Source organism: Silene latifolia, chromosome 1, assembly GCF_048544455.1.
Source record: "Silene latifolia isolate original U9 population chromosome 1, ASM4854445v1, whole genome shotgun sequence".
NCBI classification, from domain to species: Eukaryota; Viridiplantae; Streptophyta; class Magnoliopsida; order Caryophyllales; family Caryophyllaceae; genus Silene; species Silene latifolia.
Window position 1 is genome coordinate 83,062,291 of NC_133526.1, and position 24,911 is coordinate 83,087,201.

Below are 24,911 nucleotides of genomic sequence, written 5' to 3' on the forward strand. Positions count from 1 at the left end.
TAATACCGAGAACCTGTGCAAGGACTCCGTCACCTCCATCTCGCATGTCCGAGGAAGAAATGGAGCGGCTCATTGCTCAAAATGAGGCCCTCCCCGAGGCCCTTAGAAACATCACTAGGGAAAGAGATGCGGCGCTGGATGCCTCCGCCGTGAGCACCGCCATCTCGCGCCAACGCCCCACAAAGTACCTTGGGGTGGGAGAGCCTTGTCTCTTTAGTGACTAGATAAGAGAAATGGAAAATGTGTTTGAGGTGGTAAGATGCCCCGAAGAGGTTAAAGTGGAACAAGCCGCCTTCTACTTGGGAGGTCTTGCGGGCGAGTGGTGGTATAAAGGAAAGGACGCAATGAGAGAATTCTATGAAGAGAGAGGCGAGACTGCCATCCCTTGGACTGACTTTAAGGTAGAAATGAGAAATGAATTCATTCCCGAGCATGTGAGATGCAAACTCCGGGCGGAGTTCGACCGCTTTGTCATGACCGATGCTATGACAGTTCAAGATTACTATATCCATTTCAATGAGCTAGCTACTTATGTGGAAGATATCCACCTTAGCCAATTACACTTGGCTCTAAAATTTGAGGGAGGATTGACCGTCAAGATCCTAGAGAAGCTCCCACCCGGAGAAGTGTCAAGTGTGAAAGAGGTCTATGCTAGGGCCAGAAACACGGAGAGGCTACTCGGCATGACCAAGGATGCTAAGGAGAGGTGTGGAGAGAAAAGAAAGACCGAAAGTGAAGGTGGAGGATATCAACCCAAGAAGTCTAATTTCAATCAATCTAGGTCCTACTCAAGAGGAGCACCAACAAGTGGCTATGGAAGATCGGGTGGCTACGGAGGTAGAGCCGCAAGTGAAGGAGAAGGACTAAGGTGCTACAATTGTGGTGGCCTCGGCCACAAGAAAGTGGAATGTACTAGAACCCTAAAAGGGCCCACCCGGAGGTTCGGGCAAGGAAATTCCTACTCCACTCCTTCTCAAAGCGGGAACAACAACCGGAATTCGGGGGCATGGAACAACCCGAGGAATGTTAACTCCACTTTCAATGGTGGCAACAACCGGGGAAATTTCAAGTGGGGAGCTCCATCTAGAGCAACAATCTTTGTGGGAGGCAATGCTTCGGGGAGTAGGCCAACCCAATCGGCAAGCACGGTACAAGGTGAACCCGAGTCTAGTGGCAAACTTTTTGCCATGGATAAGAAGAGCCCCGAAGAGGATGCCTACATTGTCTCCGGTACATTCCTTATCAATTCTCATCCTTGTTTCTTTTTATTTGACTCGGGAGCCACTCATTATTTTATGTCTAAGAGTCATGTGTTGACCCTAGGTTTGGGGCAGGGAAAACTAGTCAATGACGGTGTGTCCTTACCTTCGGGAGAGTCCATCATATGTTCAAAAGTGTATAAAGAGGTGTCGATCATAGTACATGAAACCAACTTTCCGGTAAACCTCTTTGAATTCCCTTTAGAGGGATTTGAAGTAATCCTACGAATAGATTGGCTAAGTAGACACAAAGCCAATATACATTGCTATCAAAAGAAAATCGCCTTGATAGGACCTAAAGGTACTAGGGTGTCATACAAAGATTACTTAGTCAAACCAAAAGTGAAACTAGTTTCGGCAATGACCTTGAAGAAATGTTTGAAGAAGGGTTGTCCTATGCTCTTGTGTCATGTTTGGGACACTAGCATGGAAGGAACACAAGCACAAGATATACCGGTGGTGAGGGACTTTGAAGATGTGTTTCCGGAGGAGTTACCCGGGTTGCCTTCACCAAGAAAGGTAGAATTTGGAGTGGACTTGAAACCGGGTATGGAACCAATCTCTAAGTCCCCGTACCGGATGGGTCCAAAGGAATTGGAGGAGTTAAAGAAGCAACTTTGGAAATTGGTGGATAAGGGTTACATTAGACCCAGTGTTTCACCATGGGGAGCACCGGTTCTATTTGTAAAGAAGAAGGACAGGACCTTGAGATTATGCATCGATTATAAAGAATTGAATAACGTCACCATCAAGAACAAGTACCCTCTACCAAGGATCGATGATTTGTTTGACCAACTTAGTGGAGCCGGAATATTTTCAAAGATTGAATTAAGATCGGGCTATCACCAATTGAAGATCAAGGATGAGGATATCCCAAACACCGCATTTAGATTAAGGTACGAGCATTATGAGTTTGTAGTGATGCCATTTGGGTTAACGAACGCACCGACCGCTTTCATGGATCTCATGAATAGGGTGTTTAGTCCGTACTTTGACAAGTTCGTGGTGGTATTCATAGATGATATCTTGGTCTACTCCAAGACCAAGGAAGAGCACGAATAACACCTAAGAATCATTTTGCAAGCCTTGAGGGAGCACCAACTTTATGCAAAGCTTAGTAAGTGCGAGTTTTGGTTGGAGAAGGTGGCTTTCTTAGGCCATGTAATCTCAAGGGAAGGAGTTTTCGTGGATCCTACCATGATTAAGGCCGTGTCTAAGTGGGTGGCACCCAAGAATGTAGCGGAAATTCGAAGCTTCCTAGGCCTAGCCGGGTATTATCGCCGATTTTTGAAAGACTTCTCCAAGATTGCTAGATCCTTAACATCATTGATGAGAAAAAAGAACTGTTTCAAGTGGGACGGGAGTTGTGAGACGACCTTCTTGACCCTAAAGGAGCGCCTAACCACGGCCCCGACATTAGCCTTGCCGGAAGGGAGTGAGAATTTTGAAGTATACACCGATGCTTCAAAGAATGACTTAGGATGTGTGTTTATACAAAATGGTAGAGTCATTACCTATACATCGCGGCAATTGAAGACCTATGAGGAGAACTACCCAACTCACAACCTAGAATTGGGAGCCGTTGTCTTTGCCTTGAAAATTTGGAGGCACTACTTGTATGGAGCAACCTTTAAAGTATTTTCCGACCATAAAAGCTTGAAGTATATCTACACCCAAAAGGAGTTGAACATGAGACAAAGGAAATGGATTGAACTTATTGGGGACTACGACATAGAGATAATCTATCATGAAGGGAAAGCTAATGTGGTGGTCGATGCCTTGAGTAAGAAGTCGGTGCACTCCTTGTGTACCACCTTGTCCATGCTAAGGTTGAAGGAAGAAGTGAGGAAAATGGGTATCCATGTGATACGAAAAGAGGAAGCAATGAGACATTTGACTTTGGAGCCCTAGTGGTATGATGAAATCCGGGGAAGGCAAGCAAATGAGGCAAAGACCCAAGAGTGGAAATGAGTATTAGAAAGGGGAGAGCCCTCAAGATTTGAGTTGCATGAGGATGGAAGCCTTAGATTCAAGGGGATATGGTGTATACCAAGTGATGATGAGCTCAAGAAGAAGATAATGAATGAAGCTCATAACACGCCTTACTCGGTGCACCCGGATGGCGATAAGTTGTACAAGGATCTTAAGAAGACCTTTTGGTGGTCAAACATGAAGAAGGAAGTGGCGGAAATTATGGCAAGATGCTTGACTTGCCAATTTAACACCCCCATACACCAAGTGACTTACTAGGACCACCTAATGCATGGGAATGCTACCATCTCGGTTACCCGAGGCATAGTAATCAAAAGTGACCATTAAGAAACATACTTTAAGTAAATTAATTTAAAGTGATTACATCAAAACCAAGCTATAAAGTACAATACAACTGTTCCAAACCAAAAACAACTAAAGTAAATAAAATGTCATGACACAACAGCGAAAGACTACTATCAGACTCGTGGTGACTCCATCCCAGCTAATCCCGCGCGCATCCATAGCATACATGCTAGACAACTGCTCACCACCCCTGAATGGATCACCACGGTTTTTAAAACATTTAAACGGGGTCAGTTACTGCATAAACAATATAAGATAAACAACAACAGATACACAATCACAATCTCCAACACCTTCACATCACCAATCATTTGACTACACACTAAAGTGTGTAGCCCTGCTAGAATATCCATCGCAACAGATATTCCTCACCTCCAGTGGGGGACTGCAGCCGTTCTCACCTAAGCCCTGCTCATCTCCATCGAGCGAATAACCCATGTTCCTTAATGTAAACATCCCCTTCTGTGGCGGGTTCCACAGAGGGTGAATCAAGGGCGTGAAGCCACTCCCGCAAGTGACTCCACTTAGCCGAGGGCGCACCTCGAGAACCATAGACAATCAACAACAACCAATCACAATATCAATTCAAAATAATGCTAATACCAATTACGATATAATCATCATGGCAATCAACCAAACAACCATCTTATAATCATTTATACAATAACTTAGTAGGGAAACCCTACCTGCAAAAGCAACCACCAAGATCGTCACAATCAGCTAATCAAAATCGTTCTTCAATGAAATCACCTCCTATCAAACATACAATCATACAATCACCATCTAATAAACACAATACTCCCAAAAACCCCCAATTTACCCAATTAGGGTTTCAACCAAAATCAATGAAATAACATAAAAACAATACTTTGATCTTACCCATAATACGACGGTCTCAACGGCGTAAAGAACACAACGATCCGACGACTCTACCCCTTAGGATTTGATAGCAATGAGAGAGAGAGAAGCAACGTAACTTTGTTTTGTCTTTGTGAAGTTTATAAAAGTGTAAAAAATGAAAAGAAACTGACGGATTAAGATTATATATATTTCTCACGTTGCTATCAAAACCCGTCAAAAATAACTCGTAAAATAAACTTACTTGATCGAGTAAGTAACTTACTCGATCGAGTGACCCTTACTCGATCGAGTCCCCAACTTACTCGACCAAGTACCCATCAACAGAACATTGCTTCTTAGACCAAACATACTTACTCGATAGAGTACCCAAAGACATAGAAAACTGTAGTATTACAGCCAAAGAGTGAAGGGGTAACACAAGAGATCACAAGGGAAAGTACAACCTTTAGATGTACTGGAATGAAAGTGGGAGTCGATATCTTTGGATTTTATAGTCGGACTACCAAGAACCCAAAAGGGGAACAACAATATTTGGGTCATTGTGGATAGGTTGACCAAGTCAGCTCATTTCATCGCAATGAAGGACACTTGGAGCAAGGTAGAGTTGGCAAATTCCTATTGAAAATATGTGGTCAAACTTCATGGATTTCCAAAGGACATTGTGTCGGACCGAGATTCGCGATTTATTTCAAGATTTTGGCAAGAACTTCAAAGCTCCTTGAGTACTCAATTGAAGATGAGTACGGCCTTCCACTCGACAACGAATGGACAAACGGAGAGGACCATCCAAATATTGGAAGATATGTTGAGAGCTTGTGTCTTGGAGTTTGGAGGCTCTTGGGAATAAAGGCTACATTTGATCGAGTTCTCCTATAACAATAGCTACCATGCTAGCATTGGTATGGCACCATTTGAAGCTTTATATGGGAGAAAATGCCGAAGCCCAATATGTTGGGACTGTATCACCGAAGTTGTGCTATTGGGGCCTCAAATGATTCAAGATATAATTGATCAAGTCCATGTAGTCCGAGAAAAGATGAAAGCGGCACAAGGTAGGCAAAAGAGCTCTGCCGATTTCAGGCGGAGTGACATCAAATTCACGGTAGGGGATAAAGTGTTACTCAAAGTCTCACCCATAAGAGGGGTAATGAGATTTGGAAAGAGAGGCAAATTGAGCCAATAGTTTATTGGCCCCTATGAGATATTGGATATAGTCGGGGAAGTGGCCTACCGTTTAGCACTTCCCCCGGCCTTGGACCGAGTTCACAATGTCTTTCACGTGTCTCAATTGCGTAAATACATAAGTGACCCTTCTCATGTACTCGAGACGGAGATGATCGAACTAGATAATGCCCTAACGTATGTGGAAACACCCAAGGAAATCCTAGACCGAAAGGTTAGGAAGACAAGACATGGCGAAATGGTCTTGCTTGAAAGTATTATGGTCCAACCACCTTGTAAAAGAGGCTACTTGGGAGGCCGAGGAAAATATGAAAGAGTGATACCCTCACCTTTTCGAGCAAGTATGGGTTGGTTACGAGGTCCTAACCATGTTTCTAAAGGGGTAGGGCGTATTACGCAAGTACAAGTAGCACGAGTTTCTTAATTCTTTTAGCTAACCTAATAGTTTTTAGTTGGTCATAGCGCATTAGTTTCATGATACCCAACTCACCACCTTTCACCTTGAGAATTTCATGGGATATAGAATTTTGGCTTTTATAATGTCGGGTATGAACTTCGGGGACGAAGTTCTTTTTAAGGAGGAAATATTGTAATACCTCGTATTTATAAAGACTTAGACTTGACCGAGTAGACGATCCACTCGGTCGAGTGGAGCCCCACTCGATTGAGTGGAGTACCGAGTACTCTTTGACAGTAGCCTGGAAGCCTGAAAAAGTTGTCACTCGACCGAGTTACCATCCACTCGACCGAGTGGAGCTCCCACTCGATCAAGTGGACCGACCACTCGACCGAATGCCAGTTGAGTGCAGCTTATATGGGAAGTTTGTTTGGTGAGATGTCGCTTTCATGGCTTATCTCATTAGATTTTCCACACAAAACCCTTCCCAAACACTATTCACACCACTCTCTAAACTTCCCCAACATCTCTCTAGAATATCCACCAACAAATCCTCTCAATAACCATAGCATACAAGTGAAAAATCCTTGCCTCCTTGTTCATCCATCTTGTTTGTAAGTCGATTTGTACTCCACTTCCTCTAATCTTGTCTTAGTAATCTTAATTATCCTAGCACACTACCTCATAAGTAATTAGGTTATGAGAATTAAGAGGAGTAATTAAAGAGTTGAATTAGTAGATTTGTTATAACAATTTATATTAATGGTTGTAGAAATTAATATGTGTAGGGAGCTTCATTGAGGAGCACTTCTAGTGAGTAGCTTGTGGATTTGTGAAGATAAGCTTGAGGTAGGGTTTTTCCTACTTAGCTATAATGATATGGGTGTTTAATTGTGCATTTATTATCACTAATTACATTTGTCTCATGATAGTTACATTATAACATATTTTGATAATTAAGGTTTATCACATAAGATGACTTGGTGGTAATTATGTGAACGTAAGTATGGTAAATTGTCACAAGGATGATTACATTGCATTATAACATGTTGAAGAGCAGTTAAATGAGAAGAAATGAATTAGTGAAGAATTGAGCATGATTATACTTGTTGTGTTAATATGGTTGCATAGTTGTGTTGGTTGGACTTGTTTGGTTTATTCATGGTTTGGTTGACAATGGAGAATATTGGAGGATTATTGGTTACGATTTTAGAGACGGAAGGCGGTTGGGAAACCGGCTTCCGCTCAAGTCACACTTGGAGCTTCCCACTCTAATGGGGATGTGCACATTTAGTACTTGGGTTATAGAGGGACTAGTGTGGCGAGGCACAACGTCTGGCAAGGGACTCAAGTTATACTCGGGCCCGGTACCACAGACGTTTTCCGAGTACCTTATGTTGATAGTGACGTCGTGGGCGTGTCCCGGTCACCAGATTGTTGAAGTGTATGTTGGAGGATGGCTTTCATGTATTTTCATATCTTGTTGGTATGTTGGTTACTGCTTTTGCATTATCACATGGGTAAGTAGGACTTTTATTGCATTCATTGAGCATTTATATCGTTAAGCTAACACTTGGGTTTTAAATTATCTCTGGTGAACCATATGGTGATTTTCGCCCATATGGGGAGCAGTGTTGACGAGTTAGCATGATAGATTCGAGGACTTGGGGAGCGGTCTTCATTAGTCGTCATCACTCTTGCTTATCTTAGTTTTTTGACAATTAAACTCCATTCACGTCAATTTGGTTGTACTATTGGGATGGCTTTTATATCCCTTAAACTTGTAACCGTTTAACTTGCTACTGCTTACCTATTTATTTTATGTTAAGTAATTCGTTACTTGATTGTTCTCACTACAAACTTGGGAAACCAAGTCTTGTAATGCCTCCATGTATTGGGAATGCCTAGGGGAAAGGATCCCGACTTATGAGGGTGTTACAAATCTAAGGTCAGGTCATCACCAGTTGGGATAGCAGATGAGGATATTCCAAAGACAGATTTTTGTTCGTGTAATGGTCACTATGATTATGTGGTGATGTCTTTTGGGTTAACTAATGCACCGGTAGTATTCATGGATCTTATGAACCGGATCTTCAGTCCGTTCTTGGATAGATTTGTGGTCGTCTTCATTGATTACATCTTGGTCTACTCTAAAACTAATGAGGAGCACGAGGAGCACCTAAGGGTAGTAATACAGGCCTTGCGAGATAATCAGTTGTATGCTAAGTTATCTAAGTGTGAGTTCTGGTTGGAGAAGGTGGCTTTTATGGGCCATGTGATCTCGAAAGAGGGTGTGTCGGTGGATCATAGTAAGATTGAGGCAGTGATCAACTGGGAAGTACCGAAGAATGTTGCAGAGATCCGAAATTTCTTGGGTTTAGTTGGCTACTACAGGAGGTTTGTGAAAGACTTCTCTAAGATCGCTAGGCCTATGACAACTTTGATGAGGAAAGAGGCCAGATTTCGTTGGGATGAGAGTTGTGAAACGGCATTCCAAACATTAAAGGAGCGTTTGACCACAACTCCCGTTCTAGCTCTACCTGAGGGAAGTGAGAACTTTGAGGTGTATATTGATGCTTCAAAGAATGGGTTGGGTTGTGTCTTGATGCAAAATGGGAAAGTTATCGCTTATGCTTCGAGGAAGCTGAAACCGTATGAGGAAAACTATCCTACTCGCGATTTGGAACTAGGTGCAGTGGTTTTTCCTCTAAAGATTTGGAGGCACTATCTTTATGAGGCAACATTTAAGGTGTTTTCGGATCACAATAGCTTGAAGTACATCTACACACAGAAAGAGTTGAACATGCGTCAGAGACGATGGATAGAGTTGATTGGAGACTACGATATGGAAATGATCTATCATGAGGGAAAAACTAATGTGGTGGCAGATGCTTTGAGTAGGAAGAGTGTGCATTCATTGTGCATTACTATGTTCTTAATGAAACTAAGGGATGAGATGACTAAGATGGGGAACTATATGATTCGAAAAGGCGATGCCATCGGTGACTTGACTATCGAACCTGATCTATATGATGACATAAAGAGGAAACAAGAACTTGATCCCAAGATTCAAGAGTGGAAGTCAAGGGTAGAGAGTAACACAGCTTCGAGGTTTTCTATCCACACAGATGAGAGTGTCCGTTTTGATGGGAGATGGTGTGTACCTAGTGACGCCGACTTGAAGAAGTTGATCTTGACAGAGGCTCTTTGTACTCCTTATTCAGTACATCCGGGTGGTGACAAAATCTATAAGGACTTGAAGAAAACGTTTTGGTGGCCTAATATGAAGAAAGATGTTGTTGAGTTTGTGGCTAGGTGTTTAACTTGTCAAAGAGTAAAGGGTGAACAACAGAGACCACAAGGTAAGATTCAGTCACTTGAGGCACCGGATGGAAATGGGAGTCGATCTCTATGAACTTCATTGTGAAGTTACCAAGGACTCAGCAAGGTAATAATATGATTTGGGTTATCGTCGGCCGTCTAACAAAGTCAGCTCACTTTATTATAATGAAAGATACTTGGAGTAAGATTCAGCTAGCTTTGGGGTACCGGAAGCATGTGTTTCGGTTACATGCGGTACCAAAGGATATAGTGTCAGATCGAGATGCGAGGTTCATATCACGGTTTTGGCAAGAGTTACAGGAGTTGATAAGAACTACCTTAAAGATGAGTACTGCATTTTATCCTGCGACAGATGGTCAAACTGAGAGAACTATCAAGACTTTAGAGGACATGTTACGAGCTTGTACTATAGAATTTGGTGGGAGTTGGGAGGATAGACTGGATTTGATCAAGTTTTCATACAACAACTATCACACTAGTTTTGGGATTACACATTTTAAGGCTTTGTATGGCAGAAAGTGTAGAAGTCCGGTGTGTTGGGATGATAGTGCTGAGGCTGTAGTTTTGGGCCCACAGATGGTGTAAGACATGATTGAGCAAGTTCACTTTATTTGCCAGAAGATGAAAGCAGCTCAAGATCGACAAAAGAGTTAACGCGGATTTGCATCGCAGGGACATAGAGTTTGCGGTAAGTGACAAGGTCTTTTTGAAAGTATCACATATGCGAGGAGTGATGAGGTTTGGTAAGCGAGGGAAGTTGAGTCAGAAGTTCATCGGTCCTTATGAGATTCTAGACCGGGTAGGTGAAGTAGCCTATCGGCTAGCTCTAGATCCGTCGCTTGATCCGGTCCACAATGTGTTTCATGTATCATAACTCCAGAAGTATGTTAGTGATCTATCACATGTACTTGAGGTTAAGAATATCGAGTTAGATGAGGCTCTAACTTATGCAGAGGTTCCAAAGAAGATCTTGGATCGTCAGGTACGCAAGACAAGGAATGGTGAAACTGTCTTACTTAAGGTACTTTGGTCTAATCACAATGTGGAAGAGGCTACATGGGAGCCGGAGGAGTCTATGAGAGAGCGCTTTCCTCACCTTTTTTACCAGGTATGTTTGGTTACGGGGACGTAATCGTTGTCTTTTAGGAGGGGGGGTAGGAGATGGTCGCATGCATGTTTTGAGGTAGTTTGAGGTTGAGATGGTTTTGTTGTTAGTATCTTTGAGCTTGGGATAGGTTGTTTTGTTGTTTATAGTTGGTGTTGGTAGTTTTTTTGAGTAGTTGTGGTTGTTGTCATTGGGTAGTTAGTGTTGTTTTATTTTAGGTATAGTATGAACTTTGGGGACGAAGTTCATTTTAAGGAGGAAAGACTGTAATACCACGATTTTCTTAGTCCACTTTACTCGGCCAAATAGGGCTAACTCAGCCGAGTAGGGTTACGTGTGTTTTCTGGTCAGGCTACTGTCCAGGAACACTCGGTCGAGTTATGAGATACTCGACCGAGTAGGGCGTACTCGGCCACCGAGTAACCGGTCTGACAAGATTAATTTATGCGGTTTGATTTAGAGTGATTGGAGATTATATAAACTTCATTTAACAGTTTCTATTCATTTTATTAAAACCTAAACTACGTTCTTCACTTCTCTAATCACCCTAATCACACTCAAGGGTTTGTGATCAATCGTGAGTCTAGTTCCATTTTTCGTCTCGATTTCTTTGGTAAATTTCTTGTATATTGTTAATCTTTAGTATGTCGTCTTTAGGGCTTTGCCCTAATTGTCAGTTTGGTAAAAGGGGTTTTTGGTATGATTGTGACATAGGCATGATTGTGATTATTGCTAGATGAAGGATTCGTAGAGGAACAGTTCTAGCTTCCGATGTGTGCTTATGATTGGATTCGTAATAAGGTAGGGTTTCCCTACTCAGTTGCCTTTTTAATTGATTATAGACGATGTTGATTGATGTACTGGCATGATTAGTATTGTTATTGAGATTGTCTTTCTTGGATGTTTGGATTGGTTGTTGTTTGTCTATGGTTCTCGATGTGCGTCCTCGGCTGAGTGGAGTCATCTTCGGGAATGACTTCACGCCCTTGATTCGCCCCTTGTGGTTCCGTCACAAGCGGGATGTTCACATTAATGGACATGGGTTATTGCTCGTTGCGATTAGCGAGGCTTAGGTGGGCAAGGCTGCGGTCCCCCACTGGTGGTGAGGATTATCTGTTGCGATGGGTGATCTGGCAGGGCTACACACTTCAGTGTGTAGTCGGTTACTGGTTACTAATGGAGTTTGGAGGATGATTCTATGATTGGATTGGATTATATTGGTTGTCTTTGTGATTTCTTATCTTGATTATATAGTGAACTGACCCCGTCTATGTTTTACAAAACTGTGGTGATCCATTCGGGGATGGTGAGCAGATATGGACAGATGATGAGCTTATGCTAGCCGCGGGATCGAGGATGGGATGTCATCACCTAGAGTCTTAGCTTCCGCTATCACGAGTCTCTAGATACTTTTGAGTTATTTTTGGGTTACATTTTTTATACTTTGGTTTACAGTTTTGAGACAATGTAATCAGTTAACTATACAGTTATCTAATTGTTCTTTGATGGTTCCTTTTGATATACTTACCTTGGGTAATCGAGATGATAGCACCTTTATATGTTGGGGGCGGTCCTTGGTAAAGCACCTTGGTATATGGGGGTGTTACAGTCTTTGCTTTCTAAGATGTATTATCAATTTATTCTTCTTAATCAATGTGACTTGTTTGTTGTGGTGGATAATGATGTTGATGATGATGACCTTGCTAAGTTGGTTATGGAATTGGGGGTTCCTTCTATCTTCAATGTTCATCTGGTGAAGGACAGGGGTAACTCCCTTTTCAGGGAAGAGAATTTTGTTTTGGCTGCTCGTCACTACACTCAAGCGCTTAAGCTTGTATGTTTCCTTGGCCTTCAACCTTCCTATGACCAGCCCGTCGCCATTGCCCTCTGCCTCTCCCTTGTTCTTAATTTAGCAGCTTGTGAGTTAGAACTGTCTCTGTATAATCGGGCGGTTTGTTACTGCACTTTCGTCTTATCTTTTCAACCGAGCAATGTTATAGTCCGTCTCATTGAATACGGCCACTATCCGTCACAAGTTAAAGACGGATAGTGGCCCTCTCACAAAATTCAAGTGGGTGGGTAAGTGGGGGGGGGGGGGTATCCATTTCCCCCCACTTGCACTATCCATTTTGCATTTTGTGAGAGGAACACTATCCGTCTTGAGCTTGTGACGGATTGTGTCCGTCTTCAATGAGAATTTGTGGCAATGTTAAAACCTTATTTCGTAGAGGCCTGTCTTTTAAGCATTTGAATCTTCTTAACGAAGCTGTTGATGACTTTGAACATGCTATGAAATTGGACCCGCATAACAAAGATGTTAACCATGAACTCCTTTCAATGGCTGACTTTTTAGTTTTAAATGTTAATGGAAAACGGGTCGCTTATCCTTTTAACCCTCTGGGTTCAGTCAAGAAAGGTAAGAAACCATTGCTTGCAAATATTGTGGTTAATAAGTATCCAATCCCTGATAAATTGGATAAAGCGTCTTGTAGTAGAGTTCCTTTGGTGACAAATGATGTTTCTCCTTCTCTTGCTGCAATTACAACTTTTGCTATTATTATTGATTCCAAAATCCCTTTTGCGACTGGTTCTAACATTAATATGGATTCCGAAAACCTGATTGTTGCCACTGATTCTGGTTCAGACATTATTCTGAACTCTGAAAGCCTTAATTAGGCTTATCCGGCTTTGCCAGCTAAGGATGACTATAATCCCTCCAATACTTTTACCTCAAGACCTGGAAAATACTCCTTCTCCAACAAAAAACATCCTAATAATAATTTGCGTTTGTCGTCCGAAGATGATGAGAATTTGTTGCTTGGGAAGAATCTCCTTTTTTCCATCAACAATCTTTGTCATCCTTGAAGGTTCTTCCCCTTATCTCTACAAATTTTATTTCGACGGGAACTCCCCATGAAGAAATTGAAAGGAAAGCAGCGGTTCCCATTCCGTATCCTTTACAAGAAGAACGCCATCAACTTTCGCATGCGTATTTGTGGTTTGAGAGTGATGAGTTGGATCATGAGGAGGCTGTTTCGCATATTGCCATGAAGAAACGGCTTTCGTCTGATTCGTCTCTGGTTAGCAAAGTATCCTTGGTTCATTTTCAATTTGTTGCAGTCAAAGAGAACTCGAGCATGAAGTGTTGTCACAGGGTGCAACATTCCATTCGTAGGACTCGAATGGTTAGGTCTGGTGCTATTTCGAGGAAGAGTTCGCGGGTTTTAGTTGACAATTTATCCTTTTTTTGCAGGTACGGCGAGAATTCTAATGCTATTTATGTTGTAGTTAAAAGGTCTAAAAGGAAGGAGCCTGACTTGCTACAGTTTGAGGACTACTATCATCCACCTTTTAAGAAATGTCGTATTTTAGTTTCAGTTAGTTTGGCTAGTAATTTTCGCTCGGTTTGTTCGATTTCTAATAGTTTAAGGGTATCTAATTCCCCTATGTTTGTATTGTAAATAGTTTGTTTTTTTGGGTCGTAATCATATACAGTGTAATCTCCTCTTTATAGTTTTATAAGATAGTACACGTTTGTCTAAAAAAAAATATTGGTAGTTATTCGAAGAAGTTGCCAATAGCTAAATAATGACTAAATGGCTAAGTGACTAAATGAGCATGTGAAACTGGTTTACAGGATAACACATGTCTTTCACAAATTCTCATTTAAAACGACACTATTCGTCAAAGCTTAAAATGGGTCAAGTATCATGCTATTAGTGTATATAAGACAAATATATTGCTTTTTTTCTATGAATTTTATATACACAAGTGGTATATATTTAACCCATCATAAGAAAAACTTATTGTATACCTTTAGCCCTGTGCTAGATCTCTCTCTCTCTCTCTCCTCTCATTTCTTTCCCTTACCCAAACAACAACTAACCTTTGCCAACAAGATTATTAGGGTAAATTATCTTTTGTTTATCCTTCTAATGAATATTTTCTTATCTTCGTATATGGTGAACCATCCGTCTCCTCACGCCTGTCACTTTGGGAGAAACTCTCTGAACGTTGTAAAATTTACACTCCGATAGCTTTGATTGGTGACTTCAATCAAGTCGAGATTCATTCAGACAAAATTGGAGGTTCAAATATAATTCGCGGCCAGTTCGACTTTTTAAACTGGAGGCTTGAAAATGCTCTTATGGATATTCCCTTCTTTGGTCCAACTTACACTTGGATGAATTATAGACACGAAAATTCGCTTATCCTCGAACGACTGGATAAGGCTAATGCATCTCAGGACTGGGAACATATGTTCCCCTCGGCTTATGTACTGCACCTTCCCATACTTACTTCAGACCATGCTCCTATTATTTTGCATTTTGTAGAAAAAACCAAACCATCAAGGCGTCCATATCGATTGGACAATTGGTGCTTAAACCACCCAAATATTGAGAAAATTGTGGACAATTTCTGGGACAGTCATATCATGGGTTCTCCAATGTACACAATTTCCAGGAAATTTGCTTTAATCCGTTACCAAATAATGGAATGGGTTATCAAGCATCACACCATCCATGGTATCAATTGGCCCGATATTCATTCTGACTTGGAATCTTTCTGACTGGAGGTCTGAGATTTATCTACAGCTAATACGTATGCACGTCTTCGTTGTTCTCATCTGGACACAATCAGAAATAAACATAACTTCTAGTTACAACGCGCCAAATTTCGTGCACAAGCACTAGAAAGCTTATCTTCAAGGTACCTTTTCCAAAAAACTAAAACTCGATCCTCAAAGCAAAGGATACTGGCCCTTCGGAAAGATGATGGTTCATGGCTCCATTCTCCTGAGGATATCAGTGGTGAAATTGCCGAGTATTTTCAAAGATTATATTCATCCTCCTCCCAGTCTACGGATAATACTTAGGCTCTAATTTCTTCCCTTGACTTGTCGTACCTTTCTGACACTGAACGAGGTCTGCTCTCTGAGCCCTTTACTGAAATGTATATTGTTAATGCTCTACGGCTCATGAATGGTAGCAAATCACTTGGACCAGATGACATTACTCCAAAATTTCTTTAGATATTTTGGCATAGGATTGGGCCGCAAGTTTCGCAGGCACTCTTACAGTTTCTTAATTCTGGTGTTATGCTTAAGAAATGGAATCGTACTCATATTGTCCTCATCCCGAAGACTTCTTGCCTAGAATCTATCACCCATTATCAGCCCATCAGTCTTTGTAATGTCATTTACAGGCTTGTGACTAAGTGCCTCACAAATAGACTAAAGCTGGCCATCTCTACTCTAATCTCCGACTCTCAACATGCTTTCGTTCCTGGACGAATGCTTTCGGATGAATGTTTAATCGCTCATAAAATTCTACACTACATCAACAAAACCACAAGGGCACCAGATGTTATGTGGCAATTAAGTTGGATATACATAAGGCTTTTGATCGTGTTTTCTTGTCTTTCTTAATGGACGTGCTACGCCATTTTGGTTTCCCTTTACACTGGCAAAACATTATTTGGGAGTGCATCTCTACAGTTAGCTACAACATTTTGATAAATGGTGAACCTTCCCAAGTTATTCGGCCTACTTGTGGTATAAGGCAAGGCGATCCTCTTTCCCCATATCTTTTTATTCTTTGCATGGAAATTTTCTCCCGAATGCTTCTCAAAGCTCAGCAGATAAACCATATCCACGGTATTAAGATTTCCAGATATGCACCTTCTGTCACTCATTTGTTTTATGCGGACGACTCATTCATCTGCTGCAACGCCACTACTGACTCTTTCACTGCGCTTAAACACAATTTTCCAAGAGTTTGAAAAGTCCTCGGGGAAGATGATCAGCTTACAGAAATCCTACATCAAATATAGCCCTAATACACCAGAAGATTTCCGAACTTCACTCAGCTCAACTTTGCATATAAATACGGCCGACAATTTTGGAATTTATTTGGGTGTTCATGTTGATCTACCACGAAAAAGAACGTCCGCTTTCCAGTTCCTGATTAATCGGATTGCATCCCGTATCTAGTCCTGGAATGTGATACTGTCGTTACAGTACCAAAAATAAATACCTAAGTACTACTAACAGAAGTCAGCGGTAAGTAGGGTCGATCTCCACAGGAAGGCGGTCACTATCAACTCATTAATCCTAGTCTGTCTATGGTCACAATTGGGGGTTTAAGTTGTTTGAACTAAAACTAAAGGAGATTAAAGTGAGAAAAAGAGTAAGAGAGATTAACAGTAAAGGAAGATAACTAGGATTGTCGAGTCATCAATTAATGTCAGATAATTGCAGCTAAGGTCACAGGTCGATCAATTGTATCAGTCTAAGGGGCAACGAATATCTCCTTCCGGTCTCAATTCGCCCTAAAATACTATGTATTAGCTTAGCTTCCGCCCTCACTAAAGCATCCTATTGTTCAATGCGGGTCTCACCCCTTCCAACCTTCCGGTCTAGGTTAGGGCTTACCAAGATTAATTAAGCTAAATGCATCGATTCAAGTAGCTAGTTAAAGTTAATTGCAATGATTAACAACATAAACATGATAACAACAAAAGATCTGTAAACCTAATTAGCAACTAACAACAGTTCATCGAATCCCCTAAATCCTAGCAATTAAATTAGCTAGACATAATAGTGATAGAACAAGAGCGAAAGAATAGAGGAATAATAAACATCACAAATTAAGGAGAAAGTAAAAGAAAGAGAAATAGTAAAAGGAAGAATTATAGATTAAGAGATCCGGGAAAAAGAGCAGAACAAAGTAGCAGCCATTGAGAGAGGAAAAACAGTGTTTTAGAGTGTAGGAGATGTAAAAGGTGTGTTTATGACTTAATCCCGACTTCCTTTATATAGGGAAGTCATTATTAACATAAAATAAACCTAACACGGGATAAAAATCCCGAGTATATAAGCTAGTCACTCGATCGAGCAACTTTATATCACTCGATCGAAAAAATCAAAGCTAAAACCTCTCGATCGAAGTATAAAAAAAGCCCCATTCGATCGAGTAGAAAAAGGACTCGATCGATCAATATAGTACTCGATCGAGTACTTTCCAGCGCACAATTCCTACTTCGCGCACTGAACTTCAAACGACCGCCATTTCTTCGTTACTTGGGCAAACAGAGCGTTTCCGGTGGCGTTGGAAAGCTAAGAGGACAAGATTTCATATCCAATTTGAATCACCTGGAAATCCATTATAGAACACGATATATGGCTCTTCAAAGTAGGCACTAGTAATTTGAAGTTCTTCCTTTGCTCGCCTAGCTATCTTACTTCTTTGCGCATCTCAAAATAGTAGTCTTAAGGCTCCGACTCAAATCATCTCCTAAATGCACACATAGAGACATGTATTAAGCTTGATTTAGCTTCTCTTTGGTTCATTCCTGCAAATAAGACTAGAGAAACCAAAGTAGACAATTCGGGGGACATTTGTAGCTAAACACTACACAAAATGCATAGAAATGCGTGCAAATGAAGTACAAAATGCCTATATAAAATGCACGCATCAAATCTTCCCAAACCAAACCTTTGCTTGTCCCCAAGCAAACTATATGCAAAACTAATAGAACAGAAAAGAAAACTCAAAGCTAGTTACAAATTGTCCACTTAAACCAATTTAATGCAGCAAACTAACACTTATAGCAAAAACCGTCAAATGGAAACGAGTTGTAAGATGTTTATAATAAATCTGAACCGTCGACCTTGCAAGACCTTTAATGATGGACTCTCACGGGTCACTCTTCTCTCATGAAGCAAAGGGTAAGCAATTAAATGTAAGAGAGAAAGAATAAGAAGTCACTTACCTAAACTACAACCCACATAAACATGCATGCAACTAATATGATAGATAATTCTAGCTACCATACATACATTCCAACCAACAATGTCCGTCACAGCCGAGGGCTTACAAATGATATGGGAAAGTGAGGTTACAGGTGAGAAAGGGCAAAACAGATTATGGAAATGTGGAGGTAAAGCGTCAAGCTAGCACCTAAACAAGACCATTTAAAACTATCCAATTCTCAACTGACTAGAAATCGAACACAAGTGCCCTTCTTTGGCACAAATCTCACTACCCAATACACTATATCCTCAAAAGATATGAATAAAACGGAGGAGCAAGATCGTCACAAGATAGAGATAAGCACAAACGATCTCCTTATTTTTCAAACTCAACTCAACATCTTTTTTTCTTTTTCCTTCTTCCTGTATTCACGTCTTTCTTCTTTTTTCATTTTTTTTCTTTTTTCTTTTTCCACGTTTCTTTTCTCATTTTCTTTCCACGTTCTTTCTTTTTCTACCAGCTCCGTACAAATAAGGAATGAGCCAAACTCGCATCAATGAACGATATACCACAATAATTACACTAAACTAGCTTGACTGGCAAGCTAAATCTGGGTGTAGCTAATGGGTCAAAAGGGCTATATTTGGCTAATGTGGAGCTAAATGGGTGAAAAATAAAGAAAGGGAAATTGTAAGCACCTCCCTGCATGTGACATCGACCACAAACCCGAATGTATGCAAGTGACAAGCAATAGAATTTCATAAATGTGCAAAAGTGATGAACATGTTATACAAGGAGTATACTACTCACAATCCTACATGAAACTAGTCGTAAATGACACCAGTTTATAAGGCTCTAAATCTTAGAATATGTAAGTAGTTTGCCAAAATCTCAGGTCAAGTCTATTTGTTCAGCTAAATTAAACATTAACTCGTAGATATGCAGAAGACAAAGCTAAAAAGATATCAGTTAAGCAAGGCTTAATTAAAAAGGACAAATTATAGTGCAATTTCATCATTGAAATCCACCATTCCGACTCAACCTATATGCAAAAATAAACGTGAATTTTTTTGAATTATTCGAATTTTTAATTTTTATGAGATTTTGATTTTTATAAAAATAAACAAGCAATGCATACAGAAATTCAACGTGATAACAGAAATGCAATAAAAACAACATGCACACACAGATATGGATGCATAACCTCCCCAAACCAAACCGTACAATGTCCTCATTGTACCCAAAAATAGGGAAAGGAAATGCAAACTAAAAATGAGAAAGTGGAGATGCGGAAAACTCACAAGAATACGCGAAGTAGGGACCTCCCCAAACCAGCCAGCAACAGAGGAGGTCACAGACAGCTCCAGAACAACGTCACAGGAAGCGAATCAAAGCAAGCCTACTCTGGTACTTCGATCGAGTACAATCAGCTGCCAAAGTGATCGATCGAAGGAAGTAGAGCACTCGATCGAGAAGACCAGTTATTAAACACACAACAAAAACTGAAATGTTAGAAAAACAACTAAAAAGCTTAAACTCTGGGTTGCCTCCCGGACAACGCTAGTTTCAGACAGGTCCCAGCTCGACCTTCTTTTCTTTATCCAGCTGCTCCAGTTAGTCACAATCAAAGCAACTCAAAGCACGCAGCAGCCGATCAAATAACTGCGCATGTGCTACACAAAACTGTAAGTAGCACCATAATAAAGAAAGAGCATATGAAAGCAATATAAAGTACCGTCTCAGCCTAACAAATTTTCGATGACAAATATGGTGAAACTTTATAAGCTTATTTATCCAACTGGGAGGAGGTCGAGCATCAAAATAAAAAGCAAGAGTCATATGAGATAGTGTACTATTAATACCAACAATAATGAAATTATCGTTAACTACCTCAGGTCGTGCGCTCCTAACGTCGGGATCATTGACAAAAGAATATATTACCTCTACCGTGCTAGGAACATTCACTGACTCAGCTACCTTCTCGTTCCCTTCCTTGGTGGGTTCTGTTCCATATATCACAGCTTCAAGAGTGTCCAATTCCGCTTTCCAAATGGGTGATTCACCATAATCATTTTCTTCATCAAAATCGTCATCCAAAACGAACCAAGATGACATATCAATGCTCTCCGTGGCCAAAGTGCTCGATCGGGCAAAGATAGAACTCGATCGAGAGCTTTCCTCCTGAATATTACTCGATCTAACACAGAGATCTGCTCGATCGAGATCCTCCTCATAATAGCTGTTCGATCGAGTGGATAACTCTGTTCGATCGAACATTTCCTCATATATTTCACTCGACCGAACACTATAACCAGTTCGATCGAGTGTCTGTTGCTGTACAGTGCAGAAATATTCAAGTAATGCGTCGTTTTCAGATAGATCTTCGTATTCCGAGTCATACAAATCATTAGTATCGATAGGCAACTCGAGTCCTTCATGGTAAAGACCACTCTCGGTGTAGGTAACGTGTACCTTCTCTGAATGCCTAATGTTCGACTCAGCAGCTAACCGAGCTATTTGAGACTCCAGCTCATTGAATTGAGCTTCCTTATATCTATCATCTTCTTGCAGTTTAAGTGCAAGTGTCTTAATCAAAGATTTCAACTCAGTAATCTGTTCTTTCTGTTTATCAAGAGGAGGAGCTTGTGGTTGCGGTGGCAAAAAAAATGGAAGCTTTTTATAGCCTCGTTCTTGAAGTGGATGTGGCGGCACAAATGTGAAGGATTGACTAGCTTGCCTGCGCTGCCTAAACGCATAGACTTCATCGTTCCCCGCCAAGCAGATAACAGCCTCGTGCCCAGCAGTACCACATCTCTCACAGTAAACCACCTGCTGCGCCATAGGATGGAACATAGGTGGAAGATCAAAGGTACTCACGCCTTCCCTTTGATGATATTTTACCTAGAACTGTCTAGGTAGGACCTGTAGGACCTATCAAAACAACACTCAAGGAAAAAGATAAGAGCTGCCTCAAGGAATAAATCCCTTGATAGTTGAGGCTAAAGACAGACAAAAAGAAACAAGTAAATAGATAGTTGTCACCTCCCCGGCAACGGCGCCAAAATTTGATACCGTCGTTACAGTACCAAAAATAAATACCTAAGTACTACTAACAGAAGTCAGCGGTAAGTAGGGTCGATCTCCACAGGGAGGTGGTCACTATCTACTCATTAATCCTAGTTTGTCTATGGTCACAATTGGGGGTTTAAGTTGTTTGAACTAAAACTAAAGGAGATTAAAGTGAGAAAAGAGTAAGAGAGATTAACAGTAAAGGAAGAGAACTAGGATTGTCAGGTCATCAATGAATGTCAGATAATTGCAGCTAAGGTCACAGATTGATCAATTGTATCAGTCTAAGGGGCAACAAATATCTCCTTCCGGTCTCAATTCGCCCTAAAATACTATTAGTTTAGCTTCCGCCCTCACTAAAACATCATATTGTTCACTGCGGGTCTCACCCCTTCCAACCTTCCGGTCTAGGTTAAGGCTTACCAAGATTAATTAAGCTAAATGCATTGATTCAAGTAGCTAGTTACAGTTAATTGCAATGATTAACAACATAAACATGATAACAACGAAAGATCTGTAAACCTAATTAGCAACTAACAACAGTTCATCGAATCCCCTAAATCCTAGCAATTAAATTAGATAGACATAATAGTGATAGAACAAGAGCGAAATAAAAGAGGAATAATAAACATCACAAATTAAGGAGAGAGTAAAAGAAAGAGAAAGAGTAAAAGGAAGAATTACAGATTAAGAGATCCGAGAAAAAGAGCAGAACAAAGTAGCAGCCATTGAGAGAGGAAAAACAGTGTTTTAGAGTGTACGAGATGTAAAAGGTGTGTTTATGACCTAATCCCGACTTCCTTTTTATAGGGAAGTCATTAGTAATATAAAATAAACCTAACACGGGATAAAAATCCCTAGTATATAAGCTAGTCACTCGATCGAGCAACTTTATATCACTCGATCGAACAAATCCAAGCTAAAACCTCTCGATCAAGTACTTTAGGTACTCGATCGAACACTATCAAAAAAGCCCCATTCGATCGAGTAGAAAAAGGACTCGATCGATCAATATAGTACTCGATCGAGTACTTTCCAGCGCACAATTCATGCTTCGCACACTGAACTTCAAACGGCCGCCATTTCTTCGTTACTTGGGCAAACAGAGCGTTTCCGGTGGCGTTGGAAAGCTAAGAGGACAAGATTTCATATCCAATTGGAATCACCTGAAAATACAATGTAGAACTCGAGACATGTATTAAGCTTGATTTAGCTTCTCTTTGGTTCATTCCTGCAAATAAGACAAGAGAAACCAAAGTAGACAATTCAGGGGACATTTGTAGCTAAACAATACACAAAATGCATAGAAATATGTGCAAATGAAGTACAAAATGCCTATATAAATTGCACGCATCAGAGTGCCCTAAACTTGAGTGAACCAAATAAGCTGGTACTTATTAATGCGGTCTTGATTTCCTCACTGAATAATATTATGGCTGTGCTGCCAATTCCCTTAAGCGTCTCTTCAAAAATTGAGTCCATGCCTATCGCTTTCTGGTGGCGGAAGCATATACAGCATAAATCGATTCACTGGCTCCCGAAAGACACAATCCCAGTACCTAAAGAAAAAGGCGGACTGGGAATCAAAAACCTTGCTCTCCTCAACCAAGCTTCCTTTCTAAAGCAATTTTGGCGCATCCAAGACACTCCTCATACACTGTTGGCCCGAATTTTTACCTCCAAATACAGAAGAGATCTTCTTATTCCTATTAAAAAATCACGTACAAGCTCACCTTCCCCCTTTTGGTCTCAACTGTGCAGTATAGTACACTCAGTTTCAACTGGTATTGCTTGGAAAATTGGGAATGGGAAGTCAATAAACTTGTTGCGCGATAACTGGATAAACAGAGAGCCACTTGCTTCTTCCCAACGGCTCTTGGAATCCTGTGACGGTCTTTCGTGTCTTTGAAGGTTCATTTGCTAAACAGATTATAGCGATGGAGCCACCTAATGTGCTCACAGATGATTTTATTTATTGGAAATACATAGAAGATGGACGCTATTCTACTCCCTTTGGATACAAATTTCTATTATCAAAGACTCGTAGCAGTATAAAACACGGCAAACACGGCACTGATCCAGCCTTCCCTTGGCATTTTTTATGGCGATCCAGTTTCCCAAGGAGACTTTCAACCTTTTTCTGGAAGATAAGACACGACATTTTACCGACACAAACTGCCATTTGGAAACGCGGGATGACCATTTCAACCACTTGTTTGTTGTGCGGAATAGGTCCAGATTCAGCAGATCATTTATTCAGATCTTGTGATGTAACACAGCATATTTGGAAGGCGAGCTCTCTTGGTTTAAATGTAAAGCCTAACCTCGACATTCCCTTCCGACAATGGGTGACAGACATGCTACAATACTTAAAATCGCTTGACCCACGCATTGAAAGGGAACTTCTGCAATTCTTGTGCCTTATTAGGGCGATTTGGCTTCATCGCAATAACATCGTCTTCAAAGCTGAGTCACCTAACCCGGTATCGAAATTTCACTGTCAGAAACGTCTGCTTGATTCTTTTTTCCTCATTTCACCTGGAACACGGGTTTCACAAGTTCAGCAACAAGGCTCTTTTGGTAACAAACTAGTAACCTCCATATGTCCGAGTTTGTGTCTCTTTACAACTACTATCAAAAAGACACGTGCCACAAGCATCTTTGAAGTTCAGTAGAGCCAAAATAACTCTTCTGCATCTTTGATGAGTCTGTCTATTTGAGCATCTAGCTACTTCATGGCTGCAGCAATCATCCTACTCCTAGCTATGCAAAATGCGCTGCAACATGATGAGGCACAAATCAGATTCTTCACCCCTTCCAAACGACTATCATCAGTTCTGGCGACGTGTGCGCCAGTCCCAATAGAAGTTTTTCACACAGTTACATCGTTTCGTAGTTTATTAAGTAATCATATGTATTGGTCTGTTAGCTTAGCCACCGGTTAGTGATGTCTGTAACCAAACTTTTCTTTCTATAGAAGTTCATTGTTGTAAAAAAAAAAGATTATTAGGGAGTATGAACAACAACTTTGAGTATGTCATCCTACAAAAATGATGGTTAACCTGATATACGTGGTTTGCAAACTATTACTCCCTCCGTACCACACCAAAGGTAACGTAGGGAAAATTGGAGTATTTAAGAAAAAGTGGAAAAAGTAAGGGTAAAGAGGGAAAAAATAGGCGGGGTATGTAATTGTGGGTTTAATTGTGGGTTGGTAGGTGGGGTATGTAATGACATTTTGCGTAAATATCAAATGGGTATAAGGATAACTTGGTAATGTTGTGAGCCAAATAAGGAATGTTACCTTTGGTGTGGTACGTGCGTCCGTTTATAGTAAGTGTTACTTTTGGTCTGGTACGGAGGGAGTACATATATTGGGAGGTAAAATCAAAATTGTCTAAAAATTCACTTTTAGATCTAGTTTCCACAGTAATTCACAAATCACAATTGTGTGAAACACAATTTTCAATATAAAATGGTAAATAAATATACCAAACAATACTTTGTATAGCAGTTAAATAAATAATACTCCGTATCAAATAATATAAAACCGTCTCGCAAAAGACTAATTAAATAAATGAAATTAAATAAAGACAAGTTTCTTC

General features: G+C 40.6%; 1 protein-coding gene across 1 annotated transcript; it reads left to right on the forward strand.

Annotated features, from left to right (window-relative positions):
• The first annotated feature begins 233 nt into the window (after positions 1 to 233).
• On the forward strand, positions 234 to 13,159 carry LOC141649532 (uncharacterized). The gene is made up of 8 exons (XM_074458222.1): positions 234 to 2,017; positions 7,990 to 8,433; positions 8,806 to 9,038; positions 9,791 to 9,959; positions 10,051 to 10,177; positions 10,259 to 10,486; positions 12,093 to 12,421; positions 12,712 to 13,159. Exons 1-8 carry the CDS (start codon positions 234 to 236, stop codon positions 13,157 to 13,159), a joined length of 3,762 nt encoding a protein of 1,253 aa, XP_074314323.1.
• The last annotated feature ends 11,752 nt before the right edge of the window (positions 13,160 to 24,911 follow it).

What these genes read in the sequence shown, in the direction of transcription:
- LOC141649532 (XM_074458222.1), top strand. Translation starts at nt 234, where the DNA reads ATGGAAAATGTGTTTGAGGTGGTAAGATGCCCCGAAGAGGTTAAAGTG. An exon ending in CTTATGAGATTCTAGACCGG is followed by an intron (nt 10,178 to 10,258) that starts GTAGGTGAAGTA and finishes TCATAACTCCAG; the next exon opens with AAGTATGTTAGTGATCTATC. An exon ending in TGTGAGTTAGAACTGTCTCT is followed by an intron (nt 12,422 to 12,711) that starts GTATAATCGGGC and finishes CTTATTTCGTAG; the next exon opens with AGGCCTGTCTTTTAAGCATT.